Below are 21,388 nucleotides of genomic sequence, written 5' to 3'. Positions count from 1 at the left end.
CCTGCTTCAGATTCTGTGTCTCCCTCTCTCTCTGCCTCTCTCCGGCTAACGCTCTTTCTCTGTCTCAAAAATGAGTAAATGTTAAAAAAAAAAAAAAAAGAATATGTGCTCCACGAGAAAAGGCATTTTTTTGTTCATTACTTGTCTTCCTAGAGCCTAGAACCATGGCTATCGTGTGGTAGGCACACAAAAGATGTTGGCTAAAGGAACCACTGTAGTACATCTTACATTTCAATCTTTTACCCAACTAGCTTGAATCTGTTCTCCTACTGCTGTAAAACAGTTAAATTTTGCTTCAATCACGTTTCTTTAACTAAAATATACCTGACTACGTAATGATATTTTCTTCCCCTACATCTTCCTGTCCTCTCACTGACCATTTACTTCCTGAAACAGATACCATTTAACATTTTCAGCAATTTGGAAAAAGCTCAGATGTCCTTTGCTACCATAATGTATTATAATATTGCGGCTACAATGACTCCACTTAATATTTTTATTCAACTGACAATATTGGAAAGTTATGAAACATTCATTTCCCCCCAAACTAGTTTCCATTCTCAAATGAAATCACAAATCAAGAGCAGTGAATTGTAGAATTCTATAGTCCAAGCCCCAATTAGGAACAAATTCTCTCCCCTTGAATTATCTAACGCTTCCTCCATTTTTCTTCCTGTTCATTCACATTTTAACAATCTCAGGACATTTCCTAGCACGGGCCCATTGGAATGTAAGAAAACATGCACCTATCAAATCTGTTTGTCTACCTGACCACAGTCCTAACCTAGGAGTTGAAGCCATGGTGGTTCAAGAACGTTGGCTAAAACGGGAATGAGAAAGTAATGTGAGTTCATTTGCCTGACATCCTTGAACTCCATCTTTTATCTAAAGGCTCAGAATAATTTTAAGATCTCTCTGCAAAGGTGGTCAAAAGAATTTTCCATCAGGGGAGATCTCCAATTCTATACTACCAGTCACCTTTATTCCTCTGATGCCACTCCTCCTAACTTTTCAGCAGTCCACTTCATTATGAAATGTCTGTTTTAATAGACCCACGTGAATTTACATTTATCTTTAGGCAACATCAATTTTCAAAAAAACAAGAATAAACTTGCATAACAGAACCAACCCTCATACCATTTTAGTTTTAATTTTTATTTCTACTTGGCATTAATGGGATTTTAAAATGTCACCAGAGACACATTTATTTTAACTTTCACCTATTGACTTAACCTGTTAACATTTGGAATACACCATTAAGACTGTGTAACAAAGAGAAACTTTACAAATATCTCAAGGGATTAAGTATTTTGAAAACTGTAGCTTTAAAAAACGTATTTGTTAGGGCATCTGGGTGGCTCGATCAGTTAAGGGGCCAACTCCTGATACCAGCTCAGTTCATGAACCTGCAGTCACGAGATGGAGCCCCACGTTGGGCTCCGTGCTGAGCTTGGAGCCTACTTGGGATTCTCTCTCTCCCCCCCTTTTTCCCTCTCTCCATGCCCCTCCCCCACTTGCACTTTGTCTATCTTTCTCTCAAAGTAAATATGCATTTAAAAAATTGTGTTGTTAAAAATAACCCTATTTGTCAATATCACTTCTGGGTATAAAGACACAAGAATTTAAAGCAGAGTATCAACAGGCTTTTGCATATCTACATTATAGCAACACTATATACCATAGCCAAGAGATGGAAGCAACCCAAATAATCTACACTGATGGATAAAAACAAAATGTCACACATACATATAATGGACTACCACGCAGCTTAAAAAAGGAAAGTGCTAACTCACACTTCTGTGGTCAATTAATCTATGACAAAAGAGGCACATACTATGGGGTAAAGAGAGGCTTTTCAATAAATGGTGTTGAGGAAAATTGGACAGCTACACCCAAAAGAATCAAACTGGACCACTTTCTTACCTCATACACAAAAATAAACTCAAAAGAGATTTAAAAACCTAAATGTAAGACCTGAACCCATAAAAACTCCTAAAAGAAAACACTGGCAGTAATCTCTTAGATATCAGCCACAGCAACATAGGTCTAGGTTATGGATAGGTCTCAGACAATGGAAACAAAAGCAAAAATAAACAACTGAGACCATACCAAAATAAAAGCTTTTGCACAGCAAAGGGGACCATCAACAAAACAAAAAGGCAATCTACTGAATGAGAATATCTGCAAATGACATATATGATAAAGGATAACTCTAAAATATATAATATCCAAATTTACACAACTCAACACCAAAAATACAATCTGATTAAAAAATGGACAGAGGACTTGAACAGACATCTTCCAGGAAAGACGTAAGAATGGCTAACATACACATGAAAAGATGCTCAATATCACTAAATTATGAGGGAAATGCCAATGAAAACCACAATGAGAGATCACCTCACACCAGTCAGAACAGCTAGTATCAAAAAGACAAGAAATAAACGCTGGTGACGATATAGAGAAAAAGGAACCATCGTGCACTGTTAGTGGGAAGATATACTGTGAAAAACAGTACACAGGCTCCTCAACTAATTACAAATACAAATCCTGGGGCACCTGGGTGGCTTAGTTGGTTAAGTGTCCCACTTCAGCCCAAGTCATGATCTCACGGTTCGTGAGTTCGAGCCCCATGTCAGGATCAGTGTTGACAGCTCGGAGCCTAGAGCTTGCTTCAGTTTCTGTGCCTCCCTCTCTCTCTGCCCCTTCTCCCGCTGGCACTCTCTCTCTCAAAAATAAATAAACATTGAAATATATATATATATATATATATATATATATATATATATATCAAACTCTTTAAAAATATAAATCATGTACGATCCCGTAATTCTACTACTGAGTATTTACCCAAAGAAAACGAAAACACTAATTCAAAAAGATACAAGCATCGCTATGTTTATTGTAACATTACTCAGAGTAGCCAAGATATGAAAGCAATCCAACTGTTCACTGATGGATGAATGGATAAAGAAGATGTGGTACAGGGGCGCCTGGGTGGCGCAGTCGGTTAAGCGTCCGACTTCAGCCAGGTCACGATTTCGCGGTCCGTGGGTTCGAGCCCCGCGTCGGGCTCTGGGCTGATGGCTCGGAGCCTGGAGCCTGCTTCCGATTCTGTGTCTCCCTCTCTCTCTGCCCCTCCCCCGTTCATGCTCTGTCTCTCTCTGTCCCAAAAATAAATAAACGTTGAAAAAAAAAAAAAAAAAAAAAAAAAGATGTGGTACATATATGCAAAGGAATATTACTCAACCATAAAAACGAATGAGATCTTGCCATTTACGAAAACATGGATGAATCTAGAGGGTATTACGCTAAGCGAAATAAATCAGAGAGACAATTACCACATGATTGCACTTATATGTGTAATTTATTTTTTTTAATTTTTTAAAATTTAATTTTAGAAAGAGAGGGAGAGGGGCAGAGAAAGAGAGAGAGAGAGAGAGAGAGAGAGAGAGAGAGAGAGAGAGAGAGAGGGGAGAATCCTAAGCAGGCTCCACGCTCAGCACGGAGCCTCACATGGGGCTCAAATCCACGACCCCGGGACCATGACTCAAGCTGAAATGGAGAGTCAGACGCTCAACTGACTGAACCATTCAGGCACCCCACTTATATGTGGAATTTAAAATCAAAACAAACTCATAAATACAGAGAACAAACAGTGGGGGTGGGGGCAAAATAGGTGAAGGGGATTAAGAGCTACTAACTTCCAGTTATAAAATAAGTCACAGAGATAAAAGTACAACACAGGGAATATAGTCACTAACGTTATAACAAAATTGTGTGTTGACAGATGATAACTACATTTATCGTTGAGTATGTATAGAATTGTTGAAATGCTATGTTGTACACCTGAAACTAATATAACATTATATGCCAACTATAATTCAATAATAAATAGTTTTTAAAAAGGAAGAAAATCCCGTCACATGTTACCACATGGATGGATCTGGAGTATGTTATACTACAGAAATAAGTGAAATAAGCAAAACACAAAGAACAAATACTGTATAATTGCACTTACATGAGGTTTCTAAAGTAATCAAGTTCACAGAAAGTAGAATGGTGGTTATACAGGGTCTGGGGGAAGGGAGAAAAAGGGCTGCTATTGTTTAATGGATACAAAATTGTTTAATGGGTATAAAATTTAGTCTGTAAGATGAGGAAGGTCTAGAGATAATGCACAACAACGTCAATATACTAACACTACCAAAATGTACACTTTAAAAAAAATGATTAACATGGTATATTTGTGATGTGGTTTTACGACACACACACACACACACACACACATATATACAATCTAACTGCACCATTTTGCTATAATCTCTGAGGGAGATGAGGTGGGACAAATGTTTATATTGCATATGCAGCATTCACTCCCTATTATGCAATTTCCTTTTAAACCACACACACAGAAAACCTCTCACAAACTCAGCATTTATTAAATATAGCAAGTCCTGAACATATTATAGTTTATTAATTAGGGAGAATGACCAAACGTACAGACTGAGGAAAAATCAGCTATCCTGTCTCATATTTTATCTTTGTAATTATATGATTCATGTCAGTCTTCTCCACTAAGTAGACAGTAAGCTCCAGCGTGCAATTTTGTTCACCACCGTATCTCCAGGGCCCAGAAAATAGTACAGAAATATTTACTGGATGAATGAACATAGTATTAAACACTTGGAGATGTGGTAATATCCTGGTCTATAATCACCAAATTCAAGCGTAATACGAGATATACCATAAAGGAGGCAGAATCAACTTTCAAAAAACTAATTTTAATCAAAACAAAAATTGTTGATCATTAACAAGTTTATAAAACAGTGATTTAGTTACATAAATAAATTGATATCAGTGTATCAAATCTTAATTACTTTCAACTTCATGAGCATGTTTACATGGGTGATGAAGTACAACCTTTTTTTTTTCTTTTTACCTATTATAATAAATAAAATGGAGCGCATGAAATAGTTCTTCTAAACAAAAATACCTACAAACATACCTCTAGCATGTTCTCTAATGAAGGGAACAGGAGACACTGGACAACTTTTGCACCAAAACATAAAAATTGCTTTAAAAAGCACAAGGTTACAGAACCATCAGCTAAAGTAAAGACACTATACTGTAACCAAAGTTGGTATTTAATAATATAATGAACAGTTTGGTAGTTAGATCTCCAGTTTGGTTATTTTAAAGCATTAAGACAAGGCAAGATAGAAGGCTGCTTTTGTTTTGAGTAATTCTAGAGAAAATAAAATATATTTAAAAAAAAAAAAGAAAGAAAACTGAAAAGTAGAACAGTCATACCTACACAACTTTCTGTCCTGCACAAAGTCAAAATACCTATGCAGAATAGATATATAATATATATAATGTTATTTGTGCACAAAGGTTAGCTTATTATTAGCTCACTGCAAAGGCGTTGTATCATATGTCAATTGTTTTGGAAAACATTTTGCGTTTCGTGTCAAAAGGATATTTCTTTTAAGTTTCCTAGGCTAGGAGGCACGAACCCCAGTTCCGGCATACTGTATATTCTTAATGCTAAGGCTTGCTGCTCTGGCTGTGTATTTTGTTGTCCCTCTTTATTCTAGTGCCTGTTACAAGCATGTGTGGTGTAGTGGTTGTTGGTGGTGGTGTGTTTGTGTCTGGTGTCTGTGTGTATACATATATATATGTATACATAAACTGTATAAATATATATACATATATCATTTCTCCCAATAGATCGCAGTCCAACCATGCAATCCAAAAGGTGGCTCTGCATAGATGCCCAGCATGAAGTTCACCGCCTGAGCCAACCCTGAAGCAAGGCGCACTCTTTTAGTCCTTCTGATAGGTTTTCTCTCAGTTTTTTTGTTTTTGTTTAAAACCAAGCTACTGCAGCTTCAAGTATTTTGCATTACATAGAATATTTTTTATAAATTAGTTCATGTTATATTTTCAATATTCAGACATATACTATAATATATATACAGTACAATAAATGCTCTCATTCTTTTTTTAATTTTTTTTTGATAAATCCCTGAGAATGTATGTTGACAGTCGCTAAGTTTCCACATGCACAAGCATCGTGTGCCATGCTTCCGGACGAACAGCACTGCAAAGCCACGTGGGTCAGCCTTTTAACTATTAGTATTTCATTTTGTTGGTTTGTTTAAATATGCTGAAAATGTAAAGATGAGTTACAAAGGAGTAAAGCTGAATCCATTCGAGGTACTTATCACAGGATGGAGGTGTTCTGTTTGGTTTTTAAAGCCATTTCAATTATTTTTTTTTTTTTTTGAGGCTGTGAACGTATACAGAAAACAGGAGAGCTATGTGGACTTTCGCCACTTGACAACATATACTCAGTGTAAACCAAACCTTTTTAACCTCTCTCTCATACAAAACCAAAAGAAAAAAATTAAAAATTATAATAAAATAAAAGGAAAGGGAAAAAAAAGTAAGAAAAAGGGAAAAAAATTAAAAAACACACAAACTTTCACAACATGACAATTTAGTCTGCAAACGCAATATAACTATACACATATAATACCGGTGTGGCTCTGTTCTTTAAGTTAAAAAGGGTACAAAGGCAGGCTCAAGTAAAAACAAACCATCCCTCCCTTCCCACCCCCCACCCCCATTCATACAAGTTCTATCAACCAAACCTCTCCCGAACCAACATCATCAGTTTCTTTTTGCCTTTGTAGATTTGTTTCAGGTTGTCGATAAACTGTGTAAACTGAATGTGTCCATCGTGCGCCATTAAGAAGGTCTCTCGGGCCTTGCTGAGGAACTCTATAAACTCACTATAGTGCCGAGGACTGATGTGCGTGAGTCTTGAGTGCGTCGTGTTGATGTAGGCCCCAATTGTGGCATCCAAGAGCTGCCTCAAGGGGGCTTTGTCCAGTGACATGAGCTTACCAGAGTTCCTCCTTCCGTGAAGTCCCACCATGCCAGGAGTGGTCAGAGTGCATCTGCGCAAAATGTCTGACAGTACCGTTGCACACTTGACACTCTTGACCACCAGAGGTATTATAGCTGCAAGCTCATTTTTACCAAGGGAGTGGCTGAGCGCACAGGCCCACAAAACGTCATTAATGGCAGGGTGTGTATCCTGATTGTAGCTCAGGTTGAGATGGGTCATGGCCAGGGTGGCCAGCTTGTAGGCCCTCATGGGGTACCCGCGGTGTTCCATGTACCGTGCTATCGTAAAGAGCTGGGTGTAGCTCATGCCGGTCGTAGCAGCGTCTAGAACAATTTGGTACGCCGTCTCAAAAGCTATGTGATCCTTTTCGCACAGGGTCAGCGCGGAGAGGGCACAGTTCTGAGGGTCCTTCATGGCACACTGCAATGCAAGTGTCCGGGCACTGCTGGCCAGCTTTTCCTGCTGGTGGCAGTCCAGATGGAGGCGAACGATGGTGCTGTTGGACATCACGGTGGTTGCAACTATACTTGTGGCCTCAGTGGGAGTAAAGAGCGTAAACCAGCTCTGCATGATGCTGTCCAGGGCATAGACACCTTCAAGGAACACAGAGAAGCCCTATTACTGACGAGGAGGCTGCACAGAGGTCTTGCCTTATTTCCACCTAACAATCAACGTTTACATGGCTAACCATCACAGGACGTGAGCTAGGCCACGAAATCCTGGAAGGTAATGTGCCTGGGCGCAACCTTTTAGAATAAGGTTATGACAGATTATTATTCAGTGAAATACCTAAAAGAAACATGAATTTCCCATAATAAACTTCCTCGGTAGCTGGTATGTGCACTGCACTGCTTGCCATTTCAGAAAATGGCTTATTGCTAATGAGTTCTGGTTCACTGGGGCCTCCTGTCAGTTATCCACCACAGAATCTGAGTCAGAAAAAAATGACCACTCTCACCAAAAGAGAAAGTTTTTATGGAGGGTGTGTGTTTGTATATAGTTTAAAGTACACACAATACAAAATGATTAAGACACACAAAGAAGCAGAAAAATATGATCCGTCATCAAGAGAAAAAAGTCAACAGAAGCAGACCTACAGGTGACTCAGATGTTGGAATGTCTGACAAGATCTTTATAACATAACCGTTTTAAGGGCAGAGACCCAATGTGGCTGAGCCATAAGAAAATCTTAACTGCGAGTGATCTGAAGACAAGGTACTAAAACTCAAAAGAGAATTAGGTATATGCCTTGGTGCAGGAGTACGGAAGTTGTATTAGCAGTTCTCCAACCGGTATTACTTTTGTAATGCTGCACTAAAGCATCACCTCAACAATCTAATGATACAATTTTTATACTGAGACCAATTTCCTTTTTTCCAAAGTAACAAACCATTAAGATTAATAAAAGAAAAAACCAAGAAGTATGATTTTATACAATATCTAAAAACTCAGGTGGCAGTGTCCTCTCAGCAAGAGGGGTATATACCCTTTTCTGATGCAAACAGGAAAACAATTTAACCAACACTCATTTAAAGCAGCCACCATTTTGTTTGTTGACATTCCTACTGGAAATCTAATTTTCTTTAGTACTGATTTACCGCAACAGAGGGGAAACAGTTGGTTGATGGTCTCACAAATTGCAGATTATGGGCAACCAGGAGGATCTTCTTATAGGTTTCACATACCCGAAAGCTCACCTAACCCACACTGTCATTTATCTGTTGGATATGATGACATATACCCTCAGATGATAAAGAAAAATCTCAGCATACCTAGATAACTCTATATTATTTTAATTAAAATGGATCTAACCACTAACCCACAGTCTCAAGTTAGTTTCAAATGTGGTTTCCAACCTACCAAGGATTCACTCTGCAACTCTTTAATATAAAACTATAAACCTGATAATGATCTCACAGTTCATGAATTCCAGCCCCACATCGGGCTGTGCTGGCAGCATGGAACCTGCTTGGGATTCTCTCTCTCTCTCTCTCTCTCTCTCTCTCTCTCTCTCTCTCTCTGCCCTTCCCCTGCTCACTCTTTAGCTCGCTCAAAATAAATACAAATTAAAACTTAAAGAAACAACCATAGGCCTGATTATCACAAAAAGTTACTAAAAGCACCTTAAGAATGACAGAAACGAACAAAAAGTATTTACTCAGTGACTTATTCAATTTTAAACAGGAGTATGAAGCCTCACAAATGTGATAGTTGAGAAGAGGAACAGTACAACTAAAGGCTGGAGGCAGGGGTTGGAGGAAAGGAAGACCCTGTGGGTTGCTAGAAGGAACAAGGAGCCTTCGAGAAATCCAGGTAAAAGAGGGAAAACATTCTTGTATTTATAAATGATGAGTTAAATCCAACCAGGAGGCACTGGGGAAAGTTTCTCCTTCTCCAGAGTTTACCTACCCACTTCAGTAGCACACGTCACCAGCCACCTCACCATCTCCCGCCGTCGCCAATTTAAGGTGGACAGCGTCATTCGCATAACCTATAAACACAGGATAACAAAATATTTCAGAAGATGACCCTAAGTCAATGGAAAAAGGAAATAATTCATCCCAAGGTATAAACTACTAGGAGTATTCCCTATGACCAGGAGGATGGAGAGCCATATTTAGAGCAAAGTTCTGCACATCAATTTAGATTCGACCATGGCTTCCCTAGCTGGCCTTGACCTTGCCTAGGAAGCAGGGGGCCCACATTCTACTCCAAATCGGCCAACTGACCAGATGCGGCATCCTGGGCCAGTTGCTCAATTATCACTTTTCTCATCTGCAAAACCAGAGCGCTGGACTGCAGGATTAAGCACAGTCCATGCCCTCACCTCCTCCCCAGCTTTAACATATTCTCTGATTCTAGATTTCTGAGGCTCTTCATGAACTAATTCTGACTAGGACCTCTCAGTGGACAAACAGGTATTTTAAAATAATCATTTTAGTTACTCCTTCAAAATGTGGGTGTTCTTTTTTCTGGTGATCAAGAAGATATGCCTAGGTCTACGGAAAGAAATCATTTTTGGCATCATTAGTCATCTGATTTTGTTTTTTACTTTCTAATAAGATCCTAAAATAAGTTGATCCACCTCTTCCTACTTCCCCCACCCTTTAAGATTTAGAACATCTGGGGAATGACATGCCTAAAGCCTTAGAAAGGCATTGTGGGATTTCTTCTTGGGTCCTAGAAAGAATAAGGCAGGGGTTAAGTTCTAAGTGATCTGCCAGATTTATCCAAAAAAAACTGCCAGAATTCCAAATAACCAGAAAGCTTGTGTTAATGGTACTTTCTGCATCATTCCTTAAAGAGGCAAATGATAACAAAAATAAGCCACAGAGCACAAATTTATTTTTAAAAAGAAACTTCTAAAATGTCATTGTATAGCAGCAATCCTCTCTACCCTCTACTTGGACACTACTATATAGGGTGAGTACATTTTCCTGTAATCTAAGTCTTTAAACTTTATTAACCATCATGAGGAGACTCCGTAACTAAAAATCTAAATTAATCATCTGATCAGGACATTCTATTCCCCATACTTAAGGGAATTATGTAATAATTTCTTTCAATGCTTTTAATGGTATATACGGTATATATTTTAATGGAGAGATTTCCTGAGACAGATCAAAGTTTAAACTTTTCAGTTCCTGGTTTATATAGGAATTTTTTTTAGAAACTATAAGGAAGCAAACATCCATTTGTATGACTAAGAAAGCCTGCCGGAATACTGGAACTGGACCCTGGCCCAATCATTCCTCCTTTACCTAATTTTCTCAAGGTTATAAAAAGGAGCTAGAACTGCCCATCTATAATGAAAATGCAAACATCAATAAAAATTCATACTTCCTCTAAAAATTTAACCCCACAACTGATTCTTTATTATACACGATAGTTCTATTTAAGTCTCTTACTAGCAACAATCTCCTCTATTCATTAAAGGACAAACAGCGGTGTTAAGGCCATAATTCAGAAAATGACCTTTGTTATTGAAGGACACATACAGGGTTTCTAAAAGTACAGTCCCTGCACCTCAGGCAGCAGTCTGGTTCAGCTGGCAATGAGCATAGCTCTGAAATACAGTGCTCTTCTAAAGTCTAACCATTTTGTGCATTGAAGAGTCATTTGCCTGCACTAAAATCTCCAAACAGAAACAACCCTAAGATGATGCCTTTATTTAGCAGTTCGTGGTGCCCCAGGAAAGACCACCAGTCATGTACCTGCAGGCCCAGCTCCAGAGACACTTTCAAAAGAGTGATGTCTGGCAAACTGTCCATGAGAGTTGCTATTTTAAATGCATCTTGGGCAAGCTTGAAGATGTGGGATGAGGAGTGAATGTTTTTCTGGATGGATTCTAATACTGTTTCCAGCCTCCGAACGTCGCCTGCAACGAACATGGGAAAACCAAACCAAAGCAAAACAAAACAAACAAATCATACAACCACATACATATTCACACACACAAGAGGGAGGGATAAAAGGAAACAAAACAAAACATAAAGCGCGTTAATTTACCTGAAATGTTCACATATGGCACAGATGTCACTACAACTAAGTGGTCCAGAGTTACATGCCTATGAATCTCCGCTTCACAAAGATACACGGAGACACATCCTCGGTAACAAAGGCACAAAATTGGGGCGCCTGGGTGGCGCAGTCGGTTAAGCGTCCGACTTCAGCCAGGTCACGATCTCGCGCTCCGTGAGTTCGAGCCCCGCGTCAGGCTCTGGGCTGATGGCTCAGAGCCTGGAGCCTGTTTCCGATTCTGTATCTCCCTCTCTCTCTGCCCCTCCCCCGTTCATGCTTTGTCTCTCTCTGTCCCAAAAATAAATAAAAAACGTTGAAAAAAAAATTTAAAAAAAAAAAAAAAAAAAAACAAAGGCACAAAATTAACCAGAATGAACATGAGATAGTAAAAAACCCTCCTTAGTTCCTACTTACATATTTTTGGTGAATATTTCAGGGAGAAAAAAAAATATGTCACCTAACATTTTAATCTGCTTCTGAAACTGAACCACATTTACATGGCATGACACTAAACCTACATTTACATGGCATGACACTAAACCTAAACTCTGTCAGCACCGAGTTTAATGATGCAATTAAAAGAGGAAAACGTCAGGTTCAAGTGAGTAGCACTTGTTTTACCTTATAAGCTAATGTCCTTACAACCAGACATTAGCACCACTACTGAGAACTGGATGGAAAACATAACCGTTTAAATAAAAAAGGCAAACTATTTAATCATGAAGTCTCAAGACAATCCAATACCTTTGGCTGCAGTTAGCATGGTGGATGCCAGCTCACACTGCTGGGATTCTATGTGGCTTAGAGTGAACCAACGAGGATAGCGGTTGGGAACAACTGACGCAATATGGTGTGGGCGGGTGAGGTCTCCAGTTGGAGCAGTAGATTCCAATACTAGTAACCTGTAATGAGAAGACAAGGCAGTTGGCTCCCAGTTATTCCTGGTCCATCACCTTGGCCACAGGGTCTGGTCAGAAAGCAGATGAATGGGTAGATGCTGGGAGAAACTGCTCAGGTCCTTGGTGCAAGAAGAGCTGGTACAGCTACACTCTGCTATCTGGATGCCAAAGTCACCTTGTTAATTGCTCATTACCCAAACTTAAGAGATTTCTTGTCCTTAGCATCATTCAAAAAGTTGCAATTATTCAAGGAAATTAAGATATATAGCAATGAAGAGATCTGAAACACAAGGCTCGATGCTTACCTACTTTAAAATTTTTGAATCTTATCACTCATTAAAAAAATAAGAATCAACAGAAACTGACAGTCAGGTGAACATTTAAGACTGAGCTTGAGGGGCGCCTGGGTGGTGCAGTCGGTTAAGCGTCCGACTTCAGCCAGGTCACGATCTCGCGGTCCGTGAGTTCGAGCCCCACGTCAGGCTCTGGGCTGATGGCTCAGAGCCTGGAGCCTGTTTCCGATTCTGTGTCTCCCTCTCTCTCTCTGCCCCTCCCCCGTTCATGCTCTGTCTCTCTCTGTCCCCAAAATAAATAAACGTTGAAAAAAAAAATCTTTAAAAAAGACTGAGCTTGCAACGGTCAGGGGTCAGTGGATAGCTGAAATGGATAAGCTAACTCATTAAAACACAACATAAGAGAGGAAGTTAGACAAAAAATAAACTCATGCTTCCTGCAGAATTAGTTCCTTATTACTTCAGGAATTTGTAGTTAGAATATGTTCTATCAATCCTATCAGAGATGATGAATGCAAATGATCCAAGTATTTGTCCTTTGACAGTCTTGCATAAATTCAGTGAGATCTCTAATTTCAATCAATCTATGTTTGACTGAGAATATGTTGACAAATAAAGAACAATTATTGGAAAACAAAGCACGTGCTTAGCAATCTCTTCCAGATAGAAGTACCAAAGAGATAAGCAGAGTAGCTACAACTGCAATTATTCCTTTACAATAATCAAAACGCTGACCTTAATTCAGGTATACCAGTGTTAGGGACTATGGAATAAGAGCTGAAGACCAAAGGGTGTGAGGCTGGCCTTGGGGCCTCACCCAAGAGCAGTTACTGCTCTGCTAAGCCAAATGCCTCACTTTCATTTCCTTTTATCTAGGGACAAAGAGATGTGAGCATTAAAGAGTGGCAAGGTAAGCTATTAAGTAAGAAGAATTTTGGTGGAGTTGCTATTTAACTTTTCAAAAAACCTAGAATGCCCCTGTGTTCACAGGCAGATCTTTCCAGAGTTGCTGTAGAGGAAACTGGTCAATATGCTAAAAGGATGAGAAAATGAGTGCTAAAAACACCCTTTTCCCGCTCTCCCACCCTTCTCTCACTTCCACAAGGACGAAGAAGCAAGTAAGCTACAGGTCTCTTTTCTTTCCTGTTGCCCTGGCTGCCTTGAGAGGCTCTAGTAAGTCACACTACCTCTCTTCCACAGCAGTCTTTTAGCAGGACTAGTGGCAAGTAGAAGAAAAGGTTGGAAAACAATCCCCCAGGGCCCTACTAATATCCCCCATAAACAAACTGCCTTGGCAGCAACCAAGGACAAACATCAGTGAGTTTCTGAGTGTTACAAAGCAAGCCTTTCTACCTGACAGATACCTTCCCATAAGCTAGAATCACAGAGAAACCTTTTATTTTACCCCTCAACTTTACAGTGGTCCTAGCAATCATATAACATTAGCATTCTTCCCTTTCAAACAAGAGCAAAATTCTTAAGATTTATGGAAGCATAGAGCTAAGCATCTGTCTTCGTCTGACAACTTCTATTTCAGCTTCCAAAAATGGGAATAAAAACTTACAAAACTGTGCCCTAAAATAGACCAAGGGGTATAAAGTAATTTGGTGGGGGGATTTCTGCTTATGTTAGTTATTAATTGATCTGGGGACATTTTAAAAATTAGATAAGAGAGAACTCAACAAGGTTTCTCTGACAGGTTAAACAGATTTCATGGCGCCAAGGAAAGAATACCAAGTTAAAAGACGTCAGACTCAATACACATGGGCACACAGGTAGGTACACACACACACACACACACACACACACACACACGCACACTCACTGCATAAAAAAAGAGGCCTCCTGAAAGATGTAAGCTGCCCTCACACAGGCAAGAATTTCTTTCGAATCCACTACAATGTTTCCGGACACAGAAACTTTGATGAAAAGATTCTACGGGACCAAACTACTCCCCAGCACCTCAAACTCTTAGGCGTGTGTGTACATGGTCTGTCTTTCTTTGGTGACTATAACTAAGTCTAATCTGCACTTTAAGACAGGAATGTTTTAATTATTTAAAAAAGGAAAAATCTCATATTTTAAGAAAACGAGATATGCCTTTCAGGTCCTTAACGTTTAATAGGCAACAGTTAAGATTAAAAAATATAATCTTGAATTCATTAAAAAATATTCACCTAGACAAATTCATGGTAAAAAATATTTGATGAACAGACTTTAAAAAGTAAAGTGAAGGGGCACCTGAGCGACTCAGCCAGTCGAGCATCCGACTCTTGATTTTGGCTCGGTTCATGATTCCAGGGTCGTGGAATCCAGCCCTGGGCTGGGCTCCGTGCTGAGTGTGAAGTCTGCTTGGGATTCTCTCTCTCTCCCTTTGCCCCTCCACCCCTGTTACCCCTCTTGTGCACTCTCTCTAAAAAAATTTTTAAGAATAAATAAAAAGGAAAGTGAAAATAGGAAGGTCAGTGGCAGAGAACAACATAATCTAATTATCATTCATGAAAGGGAGGGCTGGGGAGGAGACGGAAGTAGTCAGACTGAGGAGAGCAGGTCCTGGAAAATGCCTAATAGTGCTGCCTTCAACCCTAGTCACCAGGCCTCATCCTCCCTTAAGCTCCAGGTGAGCACAAAGGGGTTTCAGCGATACTATGGCCTTCCTGCACTATTGATGCAGCAGGTGTGAAGGGCTCCCTCAGTTATTACATTCAGTCAAGTAAACTTATTATTTACCACTGTTTCAAAATCTAATATTTTCAAAACAATTAACTAATTAGGAAGGTTTCAACTGTTGCTCCCTTGTGATTAAACTTGGCCTAAAATTGTTGTTTAATTCCCAAATTCTAGCTTCAAGAAAAGTAAGAAAAAGCCACCATGAGCACAAGTATGATAGCAGTCTAGGAGACAATTCTTCCTTTACTGTAAAATAAAAAGCCAAACAAGCCAACAAACAAACCACCACTACAACAATCCAAGAAGCATAAATAGTTTCTTTAGCTTTGCTGCTGCCTACAAGAGATATGAATGAATGAGAAGTCAGTTAACAGCCATTTTTTTCCCAGTGGGAAATTTGGATTGCCTCTGCCCGACTGGGCTGTGAATACGTACCGCATTGCTCTCAGTGCAATTTTGTATGCCAATTCAGCATCATGAGGTAGGAGAGAGGTGAAGAGATACTTGGCAAATGTGTGCATTGGAACGCTCTCCCGATGGATTATTTCGCCTAAACCACTATATGGTCCGGCTGTGGGAAGAGAGCATACACATTTTACATTCCTAAAAAAGGAACTAAGACTTCTTGTAAAGTATATTTTTAAAAATTTTTATGTAACGTTATGACATATACAAGCTATTCTAGTTAAGAATGTAACCAAAGTGACATAGTAGAAAGAAATACAATTCTTAGTCAAAAATGATTCCACAGGGTGTAGTATCCAGTATCCAATCACTTCAGGAACAGTCCCCAACTAACTGTACCATAGCGAAAATGAGAATCACAGAACTAAGGGGCAGAGCTTTTTCATATTATAACTGCTTCAGAAAAAGAAACCCTCTGAAGCATAAAATCTCACTGAATTCAAGAGACATCCTTTCTCACTGTGTGGCATCTGAGCATCCAGATTTGCAAACGCACAGACGACTGTGCAGCTTAACTGTGGAACCTGCCCCCGGACCCCATCAGTCTTGTGGGCACAGACAAGTCAGGTTTCCAGAAAAGAGTGCTTCGCCTCAAGGGAGGACTCTTAAACCACAAATCCCAATGCAAAGACTTTAAACACAGTTGCTTCTAATAAGCAGAAATAGGTATTAATTCTCGGAAAGTGATTAATAATAAAAGAATAGTTAGTAATCCATTTGATACTCACCACAGGCAAAAGAAAAAAAAAATTAAAGTAACTGGAAATCTACTACTTTGAGGGCTCCAAAAGACCAATTTCAAAAGTAAAATTACATTTAAGCTGTCAAAACTCATTTCTTAGTAGGTTATGACAGGCATGGTGACAGAACTAACTTCCCTTGTGAGCTCTCTGAACGCTGCCCGAAGAAAGGCAATACCAAATTTTAAAATAAATTTTGAAAGGAAACCACAGTGGTTAGTTCAACTACTTTCCACTTAGGTACTTTGAGGTTTAGTTACTGTAAAGTGTTTAATAAATTAGTTTCCATGTCACCTTTGGGTAACATTTGTTTAATGATTTCTAGAATTATGAACCATGACACTACTGCTCAAAGGACATAATACATTTGTTTTCCATGAGAAAAATCAGTCTGGCGAAGAGTTTAGAATGCAAGAAATGTCAGTTCAGAAGAAATGGTGTGAAGAGTTGGAATTGGGCACTGAGTAGGAGCATGATACATTACAGATAATTTTAATGGAGATTATTTTAACATTTCTGTATTTTTTGGTTAGTATTTTTGAACTGTTCATTATTTAAGGACTTTGAAAATCGTATTCTCATAAAAATTTGTTTTTTTACCTAGGCAAACTAAAATCCACCCTAGAGTTCTAATTTTACCAAATCCATGACCTTTCTTTTACGTTTAAGACATTTAAAAATATTCTGCAAAAGTTGATATAGCATTATAGTTCTGCCTTTAGTTTAAATAATGAGGCCAAACTATTTAAATTATTATTATGGACTGAAAGTTTATATTCCCCACCCCAATTCATATGCAGAAGCCCCAACTCCCAAGGTGAACTATACTTGGACATAAGGCCTTTACAGAGGTAATGAAGGTTAAATGGGTTCATAGGGTATGGCCCTGATCCAATAGGATTAGTGTCCTTATAAGAACAGATATCAAAGAGTTCTCTTTCTCTTTCTACCCTTCTGCTTGTGAGAGCACAAGAAGACAGACATATACAAGACAGGAAGAGAGGGCTCACCAGAAATTTAATTATCGAGCACTTTGGCCCTGGACTTCCCAGCCTCCAGAATTGTGTGAAATTTCTATTGCTTAAGCCACCCACTCTGCAGTATTTTGCTATGGCAGCCTGGGAAGACTAAGACACTAACTCTACTTAAGGCCTAGTTATAGCAAACTTGTAGACTATCTATTTTCTTCATTTCTCCTCCATTTCCTTTCAATGTTTCCCTTAAATCATCAAGTTACCTTTTTGTGCTATGCAAAACAGGCCAGGATGCATAATCAACACTTCTTGTTATGATATCTCCCAACAAGAAAAACATTCAGCCGGTTATTCAGAATTATTTGTAGATGAATAATCAGTGTAATCCCTGAACTCCCAGAAGTGCTTTACCATTACAATTGGCCCAATGTGCCAATATTGCATTGTGGTCAAAAGCGATCAACACGCAGCAACAATACAGGGTTACTACTGTTTCTTTTTCAGAAAAAGTTAGCATCTTTTATTTCAGAATAGTTAGTGTCTGCTAACTACTATGCTCCTGAAATTTACAAAGTAACTGTAAGAAGAATTGATGCCCCAGTGCAGTCAACTCAGTCATGGAGTGCTTATTTTCAGGAGTTTACAGAAATGGTCCCTTGGCTTCCCCTTAGACTGCTTCCCGTCCTGCACTACCCATTCTTTACAGTCCTAGCAGGATCAGGAAAGTAAAGGAAGCTGTGATGAATCAACAGCATTCCTTAGCAGGCACAGTTCTTAAAAAAAAAAATGTTTAACAGGGAGGGATGCGCTAATCAAAAGCTAAGAAAAAGTTTTAAAATATTCATGAGTAATGAACATGGAGACATTTAAAAAGGCAAATGATAAACGGGTATAAGACACTATCAACTCTATAAAAAGCACACATTCTCTTCCTGTCCTTCAGTATAATGGAAATCAAAACTCAGTTACTAAGAGCCAATGACAACATAAAAGTTTGTGGCTAACGGTACTGCTTGTATCAAAAGGAATTAAACAGGAGGGAACTAAAACAAAACAGTAATAAAAGAATGAAGATCACCTGAAATTTGCCAAGATAGGCTTTTTTTAATCTTTAGAAGAAAAAAAAAGTTAAGGAGAGTGCTTCAAAAAATTACTATCAAGAATTTTACCAAAATTACTCTTGTTACTAAGAACATTTTCCCTTTAAAATACACTTATAAAACACACAAATGTATGATACTGTAATATATTTGATAAAGGTTTTTCTTTCAAAGAGATCTTTAGCTTTAGACAAATAAAAGGCAGTAAAATATTATTTTCTCTAAATCCTTTCCCTGTATGCAACAGTTCTAAATATATGATGAGAACACCACACTTTACTCATCTATCAATCACAGACAATCCCACAATAATAATACCCATGTACTTAAGATATAGAAGCAACTTTACCCAGTAGGCATCACCGAAATTTGCATAAAAGATTAGGCTAGTATACAAATTACACTTACTCTTTTCCAGAAAAAAAACAAAACAAACAAAAAAAACTTTTTAAAAATAATGCCAGCCAAAATTTCTTAGGCCATTCAGCTCTTGACCTTATAAAAAGAAGAGAATTAAGACTGCCTTAGAGAGTCCATGAAACTTTGAACTTGGTGAATCTACACTTAATGAATTCTCTGAAAGAATTAGCGAGTGGTAATTCATTCCTGGAGCCTCCAAAGTCCTTTGCTAACACATGCAAAACGACACACTCAAAACCCAGATGTCATGTAAAAGCCAAAATAATAATTCAGAGGAATGCCGATGAATTTCCATTTCATCATTTAAGTGATCAAGTAAATAGGTACATGGCTACCAGCAAGAACTCGCAAATTATCAAACTTAACATTTATCTCAGTAACAACATAGACTAAATAGTGACAGTCCTTTTCAAGGTTTGTGGCATTAAAAGGGGCTCATTTCTAACAGGCTATCTCACATCACCACTTATATCAAATGACACACAAGTGAACATCAGTACTTTTTGATTAAGTGATATTATTTTTTGGATAGTAAACATTCCTGTGACATTCAGTGGCCATACCAATCAGAATAACTACCATACTGAATGCATAAAAACAGTATTCCCAACATAAGAAAGCTTAGTGCCTCAATAAAATTGGCAGAACAAGCAGAAAACTTCTTTATCACACTACCTTCTAATAGGAAGACTGCTTGCTTGCGAAAAATTTTCACCAGTGTGTCATCCAATTCAATTTCCTGAAGCTTGGAAATGAGCTGCTCCTCATTCCGGCAAACCTTCTCTTGTGTGTACAGCCCGTCAGGCATGATACGCTGCTGTCCCAGCCCTATCAGGGCGACTTCCACAGCTAGTGTTAAATAGGATTCCCCCTCTTCTAAGAATTTGTGTGCAGGGAGATGCTGGTATTCCAGAGACTTGCACTGTCCCGTATTCTCTGTAAAATGTCACAAAAGAAAGCAGAGTTCAGATACTACTTTTGCAGGCACCGATAGGTATACATGTTTATTTTACCCAGGACCATTAAATGAATCGTTGACTTTATTCCAAGAAAAATAGAAAACGTTTCTTACGTTAAAGTGCGTAGTTTTCTAGATCTTTTACAAAATGACCATGAATGACTAGATATGTATGTTTTAAGGGACAGAATATTACAAATATTTTCCTCCCACTGAAAATGAATCACCAAAAACCCTACAAATTTAAGAAGAGATCTTAAGAATACTAAAGAGTAAAAAAAACCCAAAAAAAACAAAAACAAAAAAACAAAAAAAAACTTTACTTAAACAAGAGTAAACTTATATAATGACTGCCATAATTACCAACTCTTTAAAGCCCGGCATTAAAAAAGAAGTTGTTTCCAAAGTGTTATCACAATATTGGAATTTAATGAAAAAATTAGAGAACACAACATACTAACCAATTTCAAGGTCCTTTCTGCTATCAAAGAGTCATATCAGTTATCAAGAGGAACGATTCTTTGAGCATTCTCTTATCTCTGCTGAAGCACTTCTATGAGAAATTTTAACCAACTTCAACCATCAGACTCCCAAGGAAAATGAATTCAGAGTCATAGCTTTCACCGTCCTGACAGAGTCTGGGGCACCCATAATCCATGAAGGCAAACACCACAGGGGAAATTGTGGAGGGACAACATTATTAATCCTCTGTGTTCACCCATTCATGAGAGCAGAAAAGGGACAGTACTCCCTCCCTGTCACACCTCTGTCCACAGCCCACAGGCAGTTATTTTAACGCTGATTCTTAAGTTTCAAGAGGCCAGAGAGAAATCTCAAAACATGCTTTAAAGGAATGTGTGATGCAGGGGAACCTGGGTGGCTCAGTTGGGTAAGTGTCTGACTTCGGCTCATGTCATGATCTTATGGTCTGAGAGTTCAAGCCCCGCGTGGGCTCTCTTGCTGTCAGCCAGAGCCCACTTGGGATCCTCTGTCTGTCTCCCTCTCTCTCTCTCTCTCTCTCTCTCTCTCTCTCTGCGCCCCTCCCCCACTTGCCCTCTGTCTCTAAATAAATGAACTTAATAAAATAAAATAATGTGTGATGTAAAACACTTTTAGTGACATTAGATAATCCTCTTAAAGTAGACTACAACCCATTTAAGTCACAAGTAACTTCTAAGGCAAAAACAAATTTAAAAAGTAACCAAATTTCTAGTTCCCAATTCTAGGATATACATCTTTATCTTAAATCTTAACGCTGGAAAACAGTCATAAATGCAGATAAATTCTTAGATGCAGAATCACTAGCTAGAAGAAAATACGTATTTCTAAGGTTCTCTAACACATGCGCCCAACTGTGGATTCGAAGATTTTTCTCAGCGTGTTAAGTTTTCCATAAAACCATGGGAATGCCCATTTCCTTGCTCCCTTG

The 21,388-nt window shown here is 38.6% G+C and overlaps 1 protein-coding gene across 3 annotated transcripts in view; it reads right to left on the bottom strand.

Moving 5' to 3' along the window:
- Positions 1-4,763: 4,763 nt before the first annotated feature.
- ZSWIM6 (zinc finger SWIM-type containing 6) overlaps positions 4,764-21,388 on the bottom strand; it is a 198,999-nt gene continuing 182,374 nt past the window's right edge. For all 3 annotated transcript variants that reach the window (XM_030321626.1, XM_030321635.1, XM_030321644.1), the window contains exons 9-14: positions 19,677-19,937; positions 15,738-15,873; positions 12,185-12,342; positions 11,134-11,297; positions 9,329-9,410; positions 4,764-7,512 (exon numbers count right to left, since the gene is read on the bottom strand). In XM_030321626.1, coding sequence (XP_030177486.1) covers positions 6,650-7,512; positions 9,329-9,410; positions 11,134-11,297; positions 12,185-12,342; positions 15,738-15,873; positions 19,677-19,937 — 1,664 coding nt within the window. In that variant the 3' untranslated portion in view covers positions 4,764-6,649. The remainder of the gene's footprint in view (positions 7,513-9,328; positions 9,411-11,133; positions 11,298-12,184; positions 12,343-15,737; positions 15,874-19,676; positions 19,938-21,388) is intronic.

This window comes from Lynx canadensis, chromosome A1 (assembly GCF_007474595.2).
Source record: "Lynx canadensis isolate LIC74 chromosome A1, mLynCan4.pri.v2, whole genome shotgun sequence".
In the NCBI taxonomy this organism is placed as follows: Eukaryota; Metazoa; Chordata; class Mammalia; order Carnivora; family Felidae; genus Lynx; species Lynx canadensis.
The sequence above is the reverse complement of the archived record's forward strand: the minus strand, read 5'-3'. Positions and strand labels throughout refer to the sequence as shown.